This window comes from Aricia agestis, chromosome 2 (assembly GCF_905147365.1).
Source record: "Aricia agestis chromosome 2, ilAriAges1.1, whole genome shotgun sequence".
NCBI lineage: Eukaryota > Metazoa > Arthropoda > Insecta > Lepidoptera > Lycaenidae > Aricia > Aricia agestis.
In genome coordinates, this window is record NC_056407.1 from 1,634,553 (window position 1) to 1,652,484 (window position 17,932).

A 17,932-nucleotide genomic window follows, 5' to 3' on the forward strand; every position below is an offset into this window, starting at 1 on the left:
TCCCATGCAAAAAACGTGATTTTTTTGCTATTTTTTGCTCGATATCAATAACAGCAACATATAGGCACTGAAATATTAACGAAATACTCAGTTGTATTTGTACATTAATAATTAATAATAAAATTTAAATACTTAAATTAAATAACTAAGGAGGGCTCCCATACAAAAAACACAATTTTCTGCCTATTTTTGCTCTATTGTGGTACGGAACCCTTCGTGCGCGAGTCCAACTCGCACTTGGCCAATTTTTTTGGCCTTTTTTGCTCGATATCAATAATAATGGTAACAGGTAGGCACTTGAAATTTTCACAAATTCCTTGATTATAATATTATGTGTACTTACTTTATTAATAAAAATATTAAAATAAACTAAAAAATTAAGGGGGGCTCCCATAACAATAGACACCATTTTTAGCCTATTTTTGCTCTATAATGGTACGGAACCCTACGTGAACGAGACCGACTCGCACTTGACCGATTATTTATAATTTTCACTAATTTTTGTGTTTGTCCATGACAAATAATCCTTCGGCGGATGTCAAGAATCACAATACAAAATATATTAATACCTACTTTAGCGAATCACAAAAAGTGTCCTTAAAAAACCGTTGCTAAGTCGAGATGTCGTTAGGGTGACACAGGGTCAACTATAATAGTAGCTTTAACAATGGACATGATCACCATGATAAGAGTTTTTATTCATAGACGTTATACGCATACACTATTCACGAAAGCAAAACTGTAAATGCGCTAAAACCAGACTTGACTTAGGTTTAAATCTGAGAACAATAGCAAGCAAAAACATGCAGTGTATGCAGCATGTAAACAAATTATTTATAATTACATGTTAACTTTTTAATCGGACGTTTAGAAGTCATCAGGACATGCACATATATTATTATATTTCAGCCTATATATACAATGTAATTTGTATGAAGCGTGCAAAATGCCTCTTCGTCTCTTCTCAGAATCTCATCTTGAGTCCGCGGTCCGCTATTTCGTGGAACTATCATTTCCTGGGAAGTGCACTTGTAAGTTGTAACACACATTGTGTGTCCTTACTAGCCTGTTTTTGTGCCCCTTTGTCAACTGGATCGCCTTAAAAGGTGAGATCACACAAGGCGTAATTACTACACAGTATAGTTTTAGGTAAATAGTGTTTTCTTACCTTTACAGTTCCACTAGGCGATGCATAAAAGCAATACAAAATACAAGATTTAAATTAGCAGAACGTTGCTTATCATCTCAATTTTTTATCACTATTATGCAGCGAGTCGCGCAGATTTATAGTGAAATAAATAGGAAAGTCCGATCTTAAGAAAAAACTGACTGCTTTCTCCGCAAGTCATTTATTCATGGTTACCTACAATTTAGTATGTTGGCGGAACAAAAAAAACTCAAGTATCAATGCTTAACACACTTTATTCCACTTAGGAAGTTACACATCAGTTCCAATTCATACATTGTACGATACATAAATATACAGCTACTTACTAGTAATTTGTCACAGAACATATAAGTTGAAATCGATTTACATCGGTTCAAAATATTAGGACCACTTACGCCAGCTAGACTGTCAAACATCATACTTTCTCCTTCTGTTTTTGTTACGACGAGAGGGATAGTATAATATATACATTACCTTTTTTGACTGGTGCAAGTAGGGCATTTCTTGAAGAAATCGTTTATAAAATACATCATAATATTAATTTTAAACACGAAAAAATAATAACCTCAATACATTTTTCTAATAGTAACCAATGTAAATCGAATATTACAGACTTCCATTTAACACCACTAGCGGAAAAAGAAGAACTAACGCTTGTGATTGGTCAATTATTTCAGTATCCAAGTAACGCGATATTTTGCGCCTACAGCGCCAGCGGTGAAAAATGGAATTGAATATTTCAGTACACATAATTATTTTTTGTGATGCACACGGAAAAGTAGTAACATTTATAACCACTATTGTTTTCTTATTTGAATAAATATACATTTTACTCTTTGATCTGAGTAGCTAGAAAGAGATCTGGAAATTGATCACTATGTTCATAATATTTCTTATTAAACAGCTAATTTGTAAGAAAATTAAAGCAAACTGTCTTCATAAGATTGTAACTTAAAATTGGCAACGAAGCGGCATATTATAATAATAAAAAGACTTACTAGCTCCATAAGAATAACTATAATAATTGTAAATGAGTATGAAATGTAGACTTAGAATAGTATTGACTATAACATAGTACTAAGTGTACGACATAATTTATACTTTAATATGCGTTACTTTTATAAAGAAAATATAAATGTTTCGAAGACAAATATTATGTGATAGTGTTTTTAATTATCATTGTTAGGCCGAAAATTTAAATCACCTAAGAAATGGACCAGGAAACGAGCTCATGGATCGCCTGATAGTAAGCGGTGCCCGTGGCCACTAGTAACATTAGGCCGTGTTCAAACCAGACTGACTGTAAGCCGCCGAATGTGAGCAGGCTCACTGTGAGCCCCAGTGTGAACGTGAAAATAAACGGTATTTTTCGTTCAGAGTATGCCGACTATACGCTATAGCTGACGCAGTGACGTCCGCGGAGCGTAGTGACGTGCTATATTAATTAGCCGCCGAATGTCCGCGCCTACGCCTAACGTAATAACGTATTGTCGGTTAGGTGTGAACGAAAAAGTGAACATGTATGGAGATCGCTCACATTCTTTCACAACTTCGCTCACATTCGGCGGCTGAAAGTCAGTTTGTTTTGAACACAGCCTTAAAAACAACTCTTTTTATAAATTACAGATTAAATGACATGATTATTTAATTTGGGCATAATATAAAGGATTGGCTTCACATACAGGTCAAACTGAGAACCTTCTATAGTAAGTCGGTTAAAAATAGAACCTTACATTATGACTAGTAAGAGCCTCGGCTCAAAACACTGAACACGTTGGAAGCATCAAACTCACGCAGACTGGAATAGGATACACATACATGCAAACTAATAATACATTAAATAAATACATCTAATGTTGTTTTTAAATATATTATATATAACTTTTTATTTGTTTGTTCTGTATTGCTTTATATCAGTAAGAAGAAAGCAAAGAGTACTGACAAAACATTTTTTTTAATCGATTTGTTCAAGTCCTAAGCAAAATTTTAAATAAACTTGTTTCTTCTAGTATTCTTTATATTGATCTACTAAAGTGGTTCTACAGATGTATATTTTAGCTATATCTCAAGTATGCGACTACTTATTATAAAAATATATTTAATATTAGAAGAAATCTATCTAGATTTTGAGTGGCTATGCTAATGCTTTCGATTAGAAATGCGTTCTACTGCGAAAAAATATTACAAATTAATCGCCAGTTCATCTATAAGCCTACGATTTGAAAAAATTTTTCTTTGTTTGGTTAAGTTGGCCACTCTACAGTCTGTCAAAAAGTCATGAAATTAAAAAGTGGCAACATCGTAGTGTCTTCCCTTTCAAATCAATATAAGAAAAAAGGGATGACACTACGATGTTGCCACTTTTTTAATTTCATGACTTTTTTGACAGACTGTAAATAATTGCATCCAAATGTATGGCAGACAATCTTTGAAAAAATAATATAATCATTAATCAGCTAGCGACTTGAAACTATGCATTGTCAAAATAAATTCTTTTTGTTTAGATCTTTAAATTCGACCGTTTTCAATAGATATCTATTCGACAAGTATTTAATAACTTACAAAGATTATTATCACTGATACAGTATTGTCCTGAAAACTAAACAGCATAGAGGTTGGTTACTAAAGCACCACTTAAATTAAGTGTACTTACATGCTATCTCTGTCTATCGTCTAAGCAGGGACAGATTGTGTTTAGAACCAAATTTTAAGACAAGAAACAAACAAAACATGTTACTCAAGGCTAAAGGGTCAGTTATACTCATCGATAAATTGCATTTGCAAATGAAGCTCTTGAAGCAAATTTCTTTAAATTGAATGAGTATAATTGTGTCATATGAACAGCTATACTTGATACAGATAATATTGTGATATGCAATATAATGTTATACTATATCTTTACATTATTCATATTTTAAATAACAGATATACATTTCGACACATATACACATATTATACTTCAAATTCTGTTAGTAGTCACTAGGAAGTGGGAATGCTAAATTTAAAAATTCTTGCTCGGTAGCAAAATTGGCTACATAAACATAAAAAAATTGTCTACGAACACAAATTTACTAAAAACAAATTCGTAATGTATAATAATATAATTATACTACTATTATGAAGTTGTTTGCACAGCAAAAAGGCGAGAAATCTACCGTCTCACTCGGCAAACGGCAATATGCTATATAGCATCTCGCTCTATCGCTTAGAAGTTACCGGGCCAAAAAAAACATCTTTTTAGCCAGGCGCCGTATGCAGACAAATTACAATCACAGGCTAAGTGCCAATTTCATCAACGCCTGTAAAAATAATCGTTGACCTATCATCTCTCTCGTTCTTGGTAGGAAGGAAAGAGACGACATGATATATATAGTCAATCAATTAACGTCTAGCAGGCGTAAATGAATTTGGACTGAACTAAACAATATGCTAAATAAAGAAAATCACTTTTATGAAAGACTTGGTTACGCAACCAGCTGAAATTTATTTTTTATTTTTGAGACATCTTTAAAAGTCAAGGTAAGCGCTTAACATGGTGGTGAGCAGAGCAGCAGCGCTGTGACCACAGAAATAAATCAAGATAGAACGGCTAAGCGGGTGGAGTACGCGTGTTTCAATCTTGCACAAGTGAGCCAGATTTGTTGAACAAATGAACGCGAGTCAGCGCGCACGTCTCGACTTGATTACACCGGAGCGGTTGTGCGAAAATGCCTCATTGTGCAGTGTCTAATTGTAAAAACAGAAGTACGAAAGTGAATCGGTCAAAAGGAGGTATTTCTTTCCACTGGTAAAGTTATTTGTTCTAACTAAATGCAAAGCAAAAATTGACACGATCGATTCCTTAGCAACGCACGCGCGTCGCCGTTCTATCTTGATTTATTCTGTGGCTGTGACAGTGTCATAGTCACCGTTGTGACAGAAAGGCAGTGCATGGCTGTCACAACTTTCTCGCGATAACTTCTGTCAGCAGTGTCAGCACGCTCCACCCCAACAAACATCGGAGCAGCGACGAGTTTCGAAACTTAATTTGGAGCGTTTTATTACATTATATTGTATTTTCCGATAAATATTTTCAGTTTAAAAATGCTCTCCAAACTGAGCCATAAAACATAAGTATTGCATAGAAGCATAGAAGTATTTGTCAATTATTCAGGAGGGGTTATTATGTAAGTGGTTGCGTAACCAGGTGTGCGGTCGCTAGTAGATGAAGTCCTGCCTGGGGAAGATGGCGTGCGGCTGCTTGTAGCTGGGGTCGGGCTGGTTTCGGTAGCGCCGCGCCAGCCACACCGCGAACACCTGCAATTGTTATGTTACAAGTTTAGACGTGGATTACTTGAATTATGGATTACTTGCTTACCATTAGGTGACCCGTTAGCTCGTTTGCCCCCTTTTTTTATAAAAAAATACACCGAGTGTATATTAAACGGTTATTTAAATATATACCTACATAGATAAGCCGATAAATAACTGATTGGTATAATGTCGGCACTACATATAGGCGAGTGCGTTGGCCGACGCGTTGGCCGGCGCGCTGGCCCAATGTGTAGAAAGGGCGTTCACGCGTTGACGGTAGGTATTTCGCCCGTTCTACACATTGGGCCAGCGCGCCGGCCAACGCGTTCGCCTATATGTAGAGCCGACTTAAGTTGATCGCACATTTATTGCCCAACGCGCCGCATTGTAGAATTCGTTGTATAAAATGTAAAACCTCGCACATTCGTCCGCGCCGTACGCGCCGTATTTCGTGTACTATGAGGTGCGTTCGACGTGTACAGCGCGTACGGTGAGCAGAAATGTGCGATCAGCGTTAGTTAGGATTTGAACGAGTGGCTGATATACTGAGCGTATATTAAACGGTTACTTAAATATAAATATACCTACATAGATAAGCCGATAAATAACCGATTGGTATACAATGCTGTTTGCACACCGATGTGTACTTATGGAAGAGCGCAGACGACAGACTTTTTGTGCAATCGAGTCTGCGGCGCCCATACAGTATGCATGGCCGCGCCATGCCGACTATATGGGCGCCGCAGACTCGATCGCACAAAAAGTCTGTCGTCTGCGATCTCCCTAAAGGGTTTTTTTTTTCTTAAAGAAGGCAGGTCGCTGTAGCCCTGACGTCACTGCGACCCATGAGGATCTATTGTGACTCCTTCGCACTAGAGTATCATCCCCAACCCAATACTGCTCATAAATTGAACGATATGGTTGGGGTTGGTGCCACGAATTTCCTCTGTGGACGAGTATTCGTGGCGACCAAGGTGCCTGTTCCTGCTCTGTAGTAGAGCAGGGCAGTCGAGGAGAAGGTGAATAGGTGTTTCATCCTCCTCCTCACAGAATCTGCAAGTCGTTATGCTACAAATACCCATTCTGTTTAGGTGTTTGTTGAGCTGGCAGTGCCCAGTTAGGCTTCTGGTAAGGATTCTTAATTGGTTCCTACCCAAGGTGACAACAAACAAACCAACTAATTCTGATTGTTTCTTGTTGAAGTCAGGAATTAGTGCCTTGGAGTGTTCAAGGCCAGGGGTCTCAGCCCATTGCTTCCTGCATAGTCTGTGACCCCATTCCTTGAGCACTTGCTTTGTGGTACTGGAAGTTATACCACAGACTGGTTCTGGACCATATATGAGACTCTCGGCCCCAAGCCTATGCCTATGCTAAAGGGGCTTACAGAGTCGCCATAAAGGTCCACTAAGAGTATTATGCGACCTCGCCATATTAAACCGCTAATGTATTTTTAGGTGCTTTTTCACGATCGGCGACATCGTGTGTAAATAGCGTTTAAACTTCACCTGGTGAGTGGTGGACAATTGGTAAAAAAGTCACAATTTTGACATTAGAACTTTTTAAATTGCGAGATAATAAACTCGTTTCAAGACTTTTTAGTCGCACATCAGAATTATTGAATCACCATCCGCCAGTTAAAATTCATAATAGGCACGAGTTATACTATTGTGTTTTTGATATCACAGCACGTTTTATTTGTTACAAGCACTATATCTAACCAAAACGCAAATAAAGTCATGCATAGCGTGCGAGTGAGGCGTAGCCACAAGTAAATAATAGTGATCTTCCTATATTATAATAATATCATTAAATAAACATTACTTTAGCGCATGACGATACTAATATAATATTGGTTATTAACAACGATATACTACAACTCGACGAAATGATATTATGTGCAGTAACCTACTTCTTAGCAAAAATGTATTAAGTACTAATGAAAAACAATTATTTTTAAGCAATGTCTCTATAAGTAAGAATCAGCTTAAAGAAAAATTTTGCTAGAATGTTTGGAAAGAAATGGAAAAACATTAATTACTTATCATGACTTTACAGTTTACATCCTATTGGCGCCACTGGTACCCCGTACCAGACTATAAATGTCTCTAACTGCTAACATACTTAAATATATTTGAAAGCGTATTACTTAATACTAAATATTCATGCAAAATCATGCATAAAATAAATTCTATAATGTACAATCTTTTTTCGTTCAAAAACATGCTAAGTGCATAACTAAAATCATGCTACACATTACAGATAATTATCATGATTCATGCTACATATAACACATAACCATGCATGCATATGCACAAACCACCTCAGTCCCCGAGTAAGGCGATTCACAGAAATGCACTGGGGTTAGCGCGCGGATCCTTCTGATTGCGGTAGCGAACCGTCAACCACACGCCAAGAAACTGCAAGAACGAGGTTAGTCACAGAACATTGAAGTTATAGAATATAGAGGATTGTGGTTAGTAGTTATCAATAACAGGTATTCACTTTTAAATCACACATTACCAAAACAGGTTATAGAAGAACATTGTGTTAGTAGATTATTTTTAACAGGTATTAACAAAACTGCAACTCCTGTAAGCCAAATCGACAGCGGATCTCTGTCATTATTTCATGTTAAAAGGACCAGAAACAAGAAAGAAATTGGAAGTAACTATTAGCCCATTTCCTAATAAAATTATGCACTCTGTGTAAATAGATGTTAAATTATTAAAGCATATTGTGTTCTCGTCTGTTATTTACTAATAACTAACGCAACCACCAACAAGCAATAGATGTTAAATTATAACTTAAAGAAATGTTAGGGTGAATGGTGATGCTTGTAGAAAGAATAAGTGTAGTTATTAGTTGGTGCATATTATTTTTGACGCAAAACTTTATAATTCAGATTCACTTATTAAAAAATTGCTTACTTAACTCATATAATGCAATAGCCTTGTAGACTCTCATTTTCGGAAGTCGCTTGTAACATGTGTAATTTACGTCAGTAGCAAATATGATAGCGGTTATAGCTTATCTATTACATATTATGTACCAGTTGTCCCATTTATATGGAGCACTAAACTGTACACCGATAGCTTATCAAAGGCAGAAGTCAGATCGAATATAAAACTGAAAGACTTAAAGCGATTACCATCGCCGATGGACATTTACATTGAAAGATGAGTGAAATTAAGAGGAAAAGTAAATGTCTCAAACGCCCGGCCATTATTCCTTCTTTAGGCTGCGTTTCCACCAGAGCTGAGCGATGTCATGGCAAAGTCATGTCAATGAAGCGATTCTATTGGTTTTCAAAAACACATTCCTCGCAGCACAGCTCCGCTCAGCTTTGGTGGAAAGGCAGCCTTAATCTATATGAATAAGTGCGTGAGCACCCGCTCCATTTTTCATGAGATCTCGTCCTATGCATCCACCGATTCAGCTACTTTACTTTCACGGCCGTACTCAAGACGTTTTAATTAATTTTATAAAGATTATATTTTCACAGTCACTATATTTTTACAGTTTCTATTTTCAATCTAAAAATTAGTTTAATTAAATTTTAGTAGATGTCTCTTAATATAGCTAAGAGTCTGCTCAGACGCGGTCTGACTCTTTTAAAGGCCTGATAGACGTACGAACCTAAAGCACGCGGGTTTTAAGTTCGCGAACTTACTCGGCTCGCGTCGGTGACACACGAGAATCGTTCACACTGGATTACCATGCCCCCAGGCTCGCGGCTCGCGGCTCTTTGCTGACACACAGGCGATTAAGATCGTCTAGCCATAAGTCCGCGTACTTACTCGCACGTCTGTCACCCCTTTTACACTCACCTCGGTGAAACTGAAGAACAGTCCGATGCCGCCGCACAGCTTGAAAGCGTAGTCTATGGTCTGCTTGAGCTTGTACAGGCACGGCGGACACTGGCACGCCACCGTCACGTCGCCCTCGTCGCAGCACATACGCTGGAATGAGGGATAGATATAGATGTAACATGTGAAAGACATAGAAATTTCAAATTTATGTCCAGATAGTCAAAGGACGAACGATGTTTGTCCTCACAATACAGGTTTAAATTATACAAAAGAAGATAATTTTTGAATTAAAATGTTATTGTTAACTATTAAAATATAAATACAAGTATTTTGTGAACAGCCCAGGTGCCTACCTGTTGCCATCATATTGACATCGAGCAAAAAATGTAAAAAAAAAAGCATGTTTGTTGCATGGGAGCCCCCCTTAAATATTTAATTTATTTTGTTTTTAGTATTTGTTATTATAGCGGCAACAGAAATACGTACACTGTGCAAATTTCAACTCTCTATCTATTACCGTTCTCGAGTTACAGCCTGGAGACAGACAGACGAACAGACAGACATCGATGTCTTAGTTATTACTAAGACTTCGATGTCTGTCTGTCCGTCTGTCTGTCTCCAGGCTCCCGTTTTTACCCTTTTGGTACGGAACCCTAACTAGTGAAAGAGATAGTGTAACTTACAACAAACAGACAGTTACATGTTACGGATAACTTTGAGATTGCTCGACAAGAATAAAAGGGGAAAAGCAATGGAGTCGCTAGCCAGCAAAGCTTCATGGGTCACTCTACATGTAAAATAGTGATCCTTGATCATTGATGAGAAAGTAAATGATATCTAAAAACAACATTATATTATCTACAGTTACAATTAAAATATAACTGTCTGATCGTGATTTACAAATTCTTGTTCCACCACAAACGTGTCCCTCGCGCTTCCCACGCATCCACCCCACTTACTTTTCTACCACCCAAAGAGACTTCGATTATTACAAACCGATTTAGCACCCTTCTTCCATTTTTACCAAGCGATACCATAATACGAGGGCTGCTATTTATGTATCCGGAACTGGCCACTTCAAGAACAATATTTAAAAAGTAATTACAATATTTAAAAATAGAACTCTTTGGTTGAAGAATACATTTTGTTTCATGTGACTGTCAATTATTTTTCCATTGTGGCGTCATTTTGAAAATTGCGTGTCTTCATTTGCCATGGATTTAACGCGTGAACATTTTCGTGCAATGATTTACTACGATTTTCGGCGTGGGCTAAATCAACAACAGTGCTTTATTCAACTCACCGCAACTTTTGGAGATGAAGCACCATCAAAAACCACTGTTTATCACTGGTACAGTGAGTTTAATCGTGGGCGGTCTATGCTCACGGATGAAAATAAAGAAGGTCGCCCAAAAACAGCTGTTGTTCCACAAAATATAGATGCTGTGCGGGAACTAATAATGCGTGATCGTCATGTTACATATCGCGAGATAGAGGCGTCCTCAGGCATAAGTATGACGAGCATACATAAGATATTACACAAACATTTGGCTGTAAAATAAATATATTCGCGTTGGATTCCGCACAACTAGACAATCGATCAAAAACGGGCTCGTGTCGATTGGTGCAAAAAAATGATAAAAAAATACAACCGTGGTACCTCAAAAGCCGTTTATAATATCTACACAGGTGATGAATCTTGGATCTATGCATATGACCCCGAAACTAAACAACAGTCAACGGTGTGGGTGATCCAAGATGAGCCGAAACCAACAAAAGTTACTCGTGCAAAAAGTACTTTGAAGCAAATGGTCGCCTGTTTTTTTTGGAATTAATGGACATGTGGCTACAGTGCCACTAGAGAATCGTAAAACGGTTAATTCTGAATGGTATACGACCATTTGTTTACCAGAAGTCTTTGAAGAAATAAGAAAGGACAACCGACAACGCAGAATCATATTACATCACGACAATGCTAGCTGTCACACCTCAGCTGAAACAACTCAGTTTTTGGAGGGTCAAAAGATCGAATTGACTGGTCATCCGCCGTACAGCCCTGATTTGGCACCTAACGATTTCTTTTTATTTCCATACGCGAAGAACAAATTACGTGGTCAACGTTTTTCGAGCCGCGAAGAGGCTGTTGATGCGTTCAAAATGCACGTTTTGGAGATACCTCAATCAGAATGGAAAAAGTGCTATGAAAATTGGTTCCAGCGTATGCAAAAGTGTGTCGATCATCGCGGCGAATATTTTGAAAAGCAATAAAACCATATTAAATGATATATGTTTGTTTCTTTTTTTAATTCCGGATACATAAATAGCAGCCCTCGTATCACTAATATGATACTCACGTCGACGACGTCACAGGCGGGGTAATCGACGGTGACGTTGGCGGTATCGCGGCCGCGGAAACTGCAGCACCCGAACTTCTCCTGCACCTGCTCCCTCATGTCCAGGTTCACTTTGTTCCAGCCCTGACAAGGCACATCGTATTAAAAACGTAAATCTTATACTACAGAGTACAGACATAGGTGTCGTTACTGGGGGACCAAGTGGACGTTGCCAAACCCAGAATGGTCCATCCCAGGATTAGGTACTATGCTTCAAAAAGTTCATTGCTCATCTGAGTATTTTGAGTGCAACCTTAGCAAGTTTAATTAGAGACGTGAAAGCACGCGTATCAGCGTTCGGTCACAGAAGACTTGTGTCAACGTGCGCCGATTTTGACGTCAAAGAAGAGGGCGAAATATTTTGGCCTTTACTCAAACGATATTTTAACATGGGCTTAGCCATGGGAGGTTTTGGTGGTCAAAGTTATAACTATATATACCTATTCTTTTCAAATTTTCTGGTAAATTAGAAAGTTGCAATTGTAATATACTTAATAGCGCTAAATGGGTGTTACGCCTTGGCGGCAAAATGAGATATTATGTGATGCAAGAGTTTTCATGTTCAATGACACCTTTCACCTAATATGCTGCAGTCTAATTGTACAGACAGTACGGTAGTTATAATCAGCTATATTAGGTATATTATGACTAAGAGAGTTGGTCTAATTTTTGTTAATTTGCATTTAGTAGGTTCATACACATACATACTGAAGACAATGAGAAGGGCACAGGCTTTGTTTTATTGCTGAAAAAAATATGATCTTAAAAACAAAATTGAAGGACTATTCCTAGTCAGTTAGTTTTCAAGAAACATGTTTCTTTGAAATCATCATAAGATGATAATAGTGAACAAACAATATCATGTCTGTATTTACTTATTCAGATCTTATATGATTACTAGACGTTCCGCGCGGCTTCGCCCGCGTAAATTAGATATTTCACAGTACAATTAGTCCACAAAAACAGCCTATGATCCTTCACGTGGTCTACTTCTTATCTGATCCAAATAACAGAAAAAATGCTCTAGTAGTTTGTAAGCTCTTTCAAATAATTTCCCCCCGTCTTTTCCACATTTTTCTTCTATTTATTCGCTCTTATTAGTCTTAGCGTGATAAAATATAGCCTTTAGTCTTCCTTGATAAATGGACTATCTAACACTGAAAGAATTTTTCAAATCGGACCAGTAGTTCCTGAGATTAGGGCGTTCAAACAAACAAACAAACAAACTAACAAACTCTTCCGCTTTATAATATAAAATATTAGTATAGATGTATATATATTATTGAGCAAGTCAGTTTATCATCATTATTATTAAAGGGCAACACAGAAACAACAAATACTTCCTGATGATAAGGGCTTGTTTTACAATCACATCCTAGGATATTATCCTTGTCTTTGAGCCATGCCACACGACATGGTGCGGCGCCGCACCTCAGGTCATCTCGCAATGTTTTGCAGTACCGTAGCAGCGAAGGACTCGAGCTCCACTAATACATACACCCTTCCCCGCCTCGTCTCGATTCCAATGCGCATGCAGGAGCGCACCGTGTGCCATACTATACATTTTTATATGTAGGAAACCACAGTGGCACCGGTCAGGCGCCGCACCGCCGCCGTACCGCATCGTGGGGCATGGCCCACAGCCACAGTAACCATAAAAATCATTAAAAACAACTTACCTGCTGAGCAATCATCTCCTGTTGACTAGAGTTGACGGCCAGACATGCGCAAGCCACGGAGAACTGCACTAGGAAAAGCAGGAACAAGATCACCATGTACTGGTATAGGTGTTAAGGAAAATATTATTTGGATAACACAATAAGCCATACAATGTTTTGTCTTTGTCTTTCAAGTGATTCAGATATAATACAAAAGTTGGACATCAAAATAAACAATATTTGGATTGATCATTTGTATTTGTTGTTCTTGATAGTTATTGACAACAATAAATTTTACTCAATTATTAAGTTCCACATAATAACTACAATTAAGATTAATAAAATTCTTATATAAAATCTAACTTCATTAAAAAGGATACAAAGAACAGCATAACTTGATGGTGTTTGACCGCTCCGGCCAGCCCCAATAGGGAGATGAGGATGAGGAATATCCCGCATGCCAGTATACCACCCACTATGGGCAGGTTCGTCACCACGGAAGACGCTTGGGCATACACCGCCACGGATATCAAGATCGATGCTACCACCTTGAAGAAAATTGTTGATTGTATTCTAATACAAGCTCAAGTTCTAACTTGAGCTTAAAAATCTATGTGACATTCAAAAAATGGTTTTTGTCTCACTGTATGTTATGAATAAAATGTTTAACTTACCACATACAGGACGTTGAGGGTGATTAAAGCATTTTTGGAGCAAGTAAATCCCCCACACATCTTGAGCACAGCTTTCACAATATATCTACTACAAATTAATTACTTTGTGATTAAAATAGAATAAATTATACGAATTCCACAATCCACTCACTGTTTATCAACACATCAATCTAATGGCACAAAAGAAATATCGTTTTTTATGATAGAATAATATTTTAATGAAACATCCACCTCAGTTTTTTAGATTTCACTTCACTTTTGTACTGCAGAGCAGAGCAATATATTTTTATGTAGCGTTGTTTGAGCTTTAACAAATAATAATTAACCGAGAAATCAATACTTTCCACCTATTACATTTGTTCACCGCTAACAATAAAATGCAAAAATTACAATGGATTTTTATCAATTATTTTGTCGACAAAACGTCACATTGACATCAAAAAATTGACATTTTGTGTCAAATTCAATCAAAATTCAATCTGAGTCTGACGTTTCTGGTTTTTGAAGCTTTTTTTTTTATTTTCCTAGATTATTAGATTCAATAGATTTTATTTAAACAGCCAGTAGGGTTCATTCAATAACTTCAACATAAAGCAGCTACAATAATATTATAGCCTTATTAAAGTAATCATGTACATTCTTGTGAAAATCATCAAGTATTTATTTGTAATTATTTATTATTATAACAAAAATCAACAAAAATTTCAACTAAGCTAGATTTAACATTATCTACATCATATTATTCACATATATCAATAATTATTACCGGACTCAATCTCTTCTTTTTTCTGCAATTTTTCTTCAAAGAACTTTTTCCTATGTACTAAAGCTACATGTGGCTGTCTCAGACCATAATTTTCGTTGCCCAATTTTGTGTATTTACTCTCCCCTTCTTTTCCCATCAACTCTCGAAGAGCCTGGTTTCTTTTCAGTATTTTTTCATAAAATTCTACACCATTCTTGACATATTCAGGGCCCAGTTCAGCAAGTTTCTGATCAACTTGAACTTCATAATGTACTTGAGTCATGTCTTTCATTAAAAAGTATAATCCAGCCCCGAAGAAGCCGAGTATCGTGTACATTGTGCCTCTAAATGCCGTGGGGGCCGCATACAAGTTAAACCTTCTGTTAAAAAAGCACCCCATGTTGTACACTGCAAATATGCTGATGAAGGGATATGCTGACTCAAACATGACTTTTTTGTTTTGTGTCATCAATATCTCTCTGCATATTGCAAATTCTTGGGCTCCTTCTGATAAAATTAAAGCATTACCGAGCTTCTCCCCGGTCTCCATTGATACATCTATTGGTTTGTGATTGACCTGTAATTATTCATTTTCATTTAAATAAATGTCAACATGTTAATATGTGCTTCACGAAGATAACAATAGCAAACAAACCTCAATATTGCATTCTTTGACATCCTCTAAAGTTTTAAACATAAAATTACAAGGTATTCCAACCAATGCTCCAAATTTTGAACTTGTACTTCCTGAAATACAGAAAGTGTTAAAATTATTATATTATTCAAATTAGGAATAATTGAAATAAATAATATTATACTCATTGTGAAATACAAATATTTTGTCTATAATTTGTTTATGAGATTGATAGACTAATTTGAACTCACCAGCATGAAATAAATCAAATCCAAAGACGCTAAATGGTTGGATTAACTTTCTGTGTGCATCTGCTACATTCAACAAGTCCAGACATTTATTATAACGATTCAAGAGTTCTTTAGGTAGCTCAACTGGAGTGCCATTCCTAAAAAATATTATAATTTATTGATATCTAGCTTCTATGTTCTATCTAAAATATATAGCAGTAGGAAAATTTAGAACATAAGTAAATAATAAATAATAAAATAAAATAAAATATCTTTTTATTCAAAATGGGTATCATGATACACTTTTTGAAAGTCGAACGAAGAAACTACGTTGCCTACCACCGGTTCGGGAACTCGCACGGGGCCATCTTTTGCAAAAAAAATGGAAAATTACAATGTTATGGCTTACAGCTATGTAACAAAATTAAAAGAAAAGTAACCTGCATGGAGCCACCCTATTCCCAAGGTATTGTGGTGTAAGTGACACGAAGTTCATGGGTACTTATTGAGTTTAAAACTTTTTGAGTAATAGGTATTTAATTATCGACTTACTTGTAGTAATGCACGAATTCTTTATATTTCTGGATAAAAAACGTATTAGGAAGATATCTAGCTGCTGTTAAGGTTATGCTAGTGCCGGTTATTAAAGCAAATGAAAAATTTCGTCCTTGTTCTGTTAAAAACCAACTAACAGCTTTTTTCGTAGTCATTGTTCAGTCAAAATATTATTAAAAATATTTTAGTTTTCCGAATATTTTTGTAACCAAAAAACAAACCAAGAAATATCAGCTGTTTTGTGACTTTAGTTTTTTTCAGTTCTAACTTTCTAAGTAGTCTGTGAATGAGTCTGTGGTTTTTTTTATTTAAAAATGAAATATGAATATCTAAGCCCTAAAGCTGCGCGTGAACTGGATCGGAATCGGAGCGTCCATGGAGCGTACGGAGTCGTAGCGTACGGATTTGTTGCTTTGTATTGATTTGTATGGTGCTGCGTGCACTGGATCGGCATTTCTGTGCCTCAGATCGGAATTTATGCCGATGACGTCATCCGCAGCCGCAGCTATGGGTCAATTTATATATTTAGTGCAGAGTCAAAGCGCATCGAAACAAAGTATCAAAACTGAACATAGCAAATCCAACCTTAACTCCGAAGCGTTAACGCACACATTTCATATATACATTAATAACTAAATTGCCGATGCGGAATCCGAATGCACCCCATCGGCATTTCGTAAATGACGACGCTCCGTACGCTCCGATTCCGATGCAGTGGACGCGCAGCTTAAGTTTACAAGATGCTGCAATACAAAGTGTTTCAAGTCGCGATGTACCGGCTAGGAGTAAAAAAGTTGTAGGGTGGAACCACCATGTCCGTGAATTTCACAAAAAGGCCAGATTTGATTTTAACTGTTGGATGTGGAATGGGAAGCCAAAATCTGGTACTTTGTACAATAATATGGTGAGTAGTCGGAGAAATTTTAAGAATAAGCTAAAATGGTGTCAACGAAATGAAGAGAAAATAAAGATGGACATCATTGCCACACACCGGTCGGACGGAAACTTTTCCAAATTTTGGAAAGCGACAAAACGTCTTAACTTTGAGCAGGGTCTTCCGGTCTGTGTCAATGATGTTCAGGACCAAAGTCAGATAGCCGAATTATTTGCACACCATTTCAAAGTAAGTCCCTTGCCCGTGTCTAATAATACCGATACCACTAAAGTTAGTGTCGATAGGAATAACTTTGCTTGTAGTGGCTTCTCTCTTAAAGAGATATCAGAAGTTATTCTTAAAATGAAGAAAGGCAAAGCGCCTGGTTTCGATGGACTTAGTTTAGAGCATATTTCACACGCGAAGGAATCTGTGATGCCTATGTTGGCAGATCTCTTTACAATCTGCGCCAACATAGGCTACTTGCCGAAAAACCTAATGAGAACAATGGTGGTTCCCGTACCCAAAAATAGAACTGGCGATCTCTCGAATCCCAAAAACTATAGACCGATCTCTTTAGGAACCATTATAGGAAAAATTTTTGAAACATTAATCTACCCTAGCATAAGAAATAATATTAGGATTGATGATGCACAGTTTGGCTTTCGTCCCGGTCTCTCAACAGATTCAGCTATATTTGCGCTCAAATCAACGGTTCAGTATTACACAAAAAGAAAAACATCCGTATACGCATGCTTTTTAGATCTTAGCGGTGCTTTTGACCTGGTAAATTACAATTTACTTTGGCAAAAGCTCCTACAATGTAGGACCGACCAAACAGTGAATCTGTTGAGGTACTGGTACGAAAATCAAACGAATTTCGTAAAATGGGGCGACGC

The 17,932-nt window shown here is 37.0% G+C and overlaps 2 protein-coding genes across 4 annotated transcripts; both read right to left on the reverse strand.

Moving 5' to 3' along the window:
- Positions 1–5,004: 5,004 nt before the first annotated feature.
- On the reverse strand, positions 5,005–14,393 carry LOC121738744 (tetraspanin-13). 3 transcript variants are annotated; one of them, XM_042130994.1, is made up of 7 exons: positions 13,996–14,393; positions 13,702–13,869; positions 13,343–13,441; positions 11,625–11,747; positions 9,289–9,420; positions 7,782–7,878; positions 5,385–5,464 (listed from the first exon to the last, which is right to left on the reverse strand). In XM_042130994.1, exons 1-6 carry the CDS (start codon positions 14,053–14,055, stop codon positions 7,804–7,806), a joined length of 657 nt encoding a protein of 218 aa, XP_041986928.1. In that variant the 5' UTR covers positions 14,056–14,393; the 3' UTR covers positions 5,385–5,464; positions 7,782–7,803. The 3 variants fall into 3 exon arrangements, with proteins under 3 accessions (XP_041986916.1, XP_041986928.1, XP_041986922.1); XM_042130988.1 differs by having other exon boundaries at positions 5,420–5,464; positions 7,779–7,878; XM_042130982.1 differs by lacking the exon at positions 7,782–7,878 and having other exon boundaries at positions 5,005–5,464.
- Positions 14,394–14,713: 320 nt separating this feature from the next.
- Positions 14,714–16,396, reverse strand: LOC121738736 (transmembrane protein 177). Its single transcript, XM_042130972.1, has 4 exons — positions 16,157–16,396; positions 15,626–15,762; positions 15,396–15,487; positions 14,714–15,317 (listed from the first exon to the last, which is right to left on the reverse strand). The coding sequence occupies exons 1-4, from the start codon at positions 16,312–16,314 to the stop codon at positions 14,748–14,750; spliced, it is 957 nt and encodes a 318-aa protein (XP_041986906.1). The 5' UTR covers positions 16,315–16,396; the 3' UTR covers positions 14,714–14,747.
- Positions 16,397–17,932: the final 1,536 nt, after the last annotated feature.

What these genes read in the sequence shown, in the direction of transcription:
- LOC121738736 (XM_042130972.1), bottom strand. Translation starts at nt 16,314, where the DNA reads ATGACTACGAAAAAAGCTGTTAGTTGGTTTTTAACAGAACAAGGACGA. An exon ending in GAATTCGTGCATTACTACAA is followed by an intron (nt 15,763 to 16,156) that starts GTAAGTCGATAA and finishes AATATTTTTTAG; the next exon opens with GAATGGCACTCCAGTTGAGC. An exon ending in TCAAAGAATGCAATATTGAG is followed by an intron (nt 15,318 to 15,395) that starts GTTTGTTTGCTA and finishes GAATAATTACAG; the next exon opens with GTCAATCACAAACCAATAGA.
- LOC121738744 (XM_042130982.1), bottom strand. Translation starts at nt 14,055, where the DNA reads ATGTGTGGGGGATTTACTTGCTCCAAAAATGCTTTAATCACCCTCAAC. An exon ending in ATCAAGTTATGCTGTTCTTT is followed by an intron (nt 13,442 to 13,701) that starts GTATCCTTTTTA and finishes CACCTATACCAG; the next exon opens with TACATGGTGATCTTGTTCCT. An exon ending in TGTTCTTCAGTTTCACCGAG is followed by an intron (nt 5,465 to 9,288) that starts GTGAGTGTAAAA and finishes TAACAATTGCAG; the next exon opens with GTGTTCGCGGTGTGGCTGGC.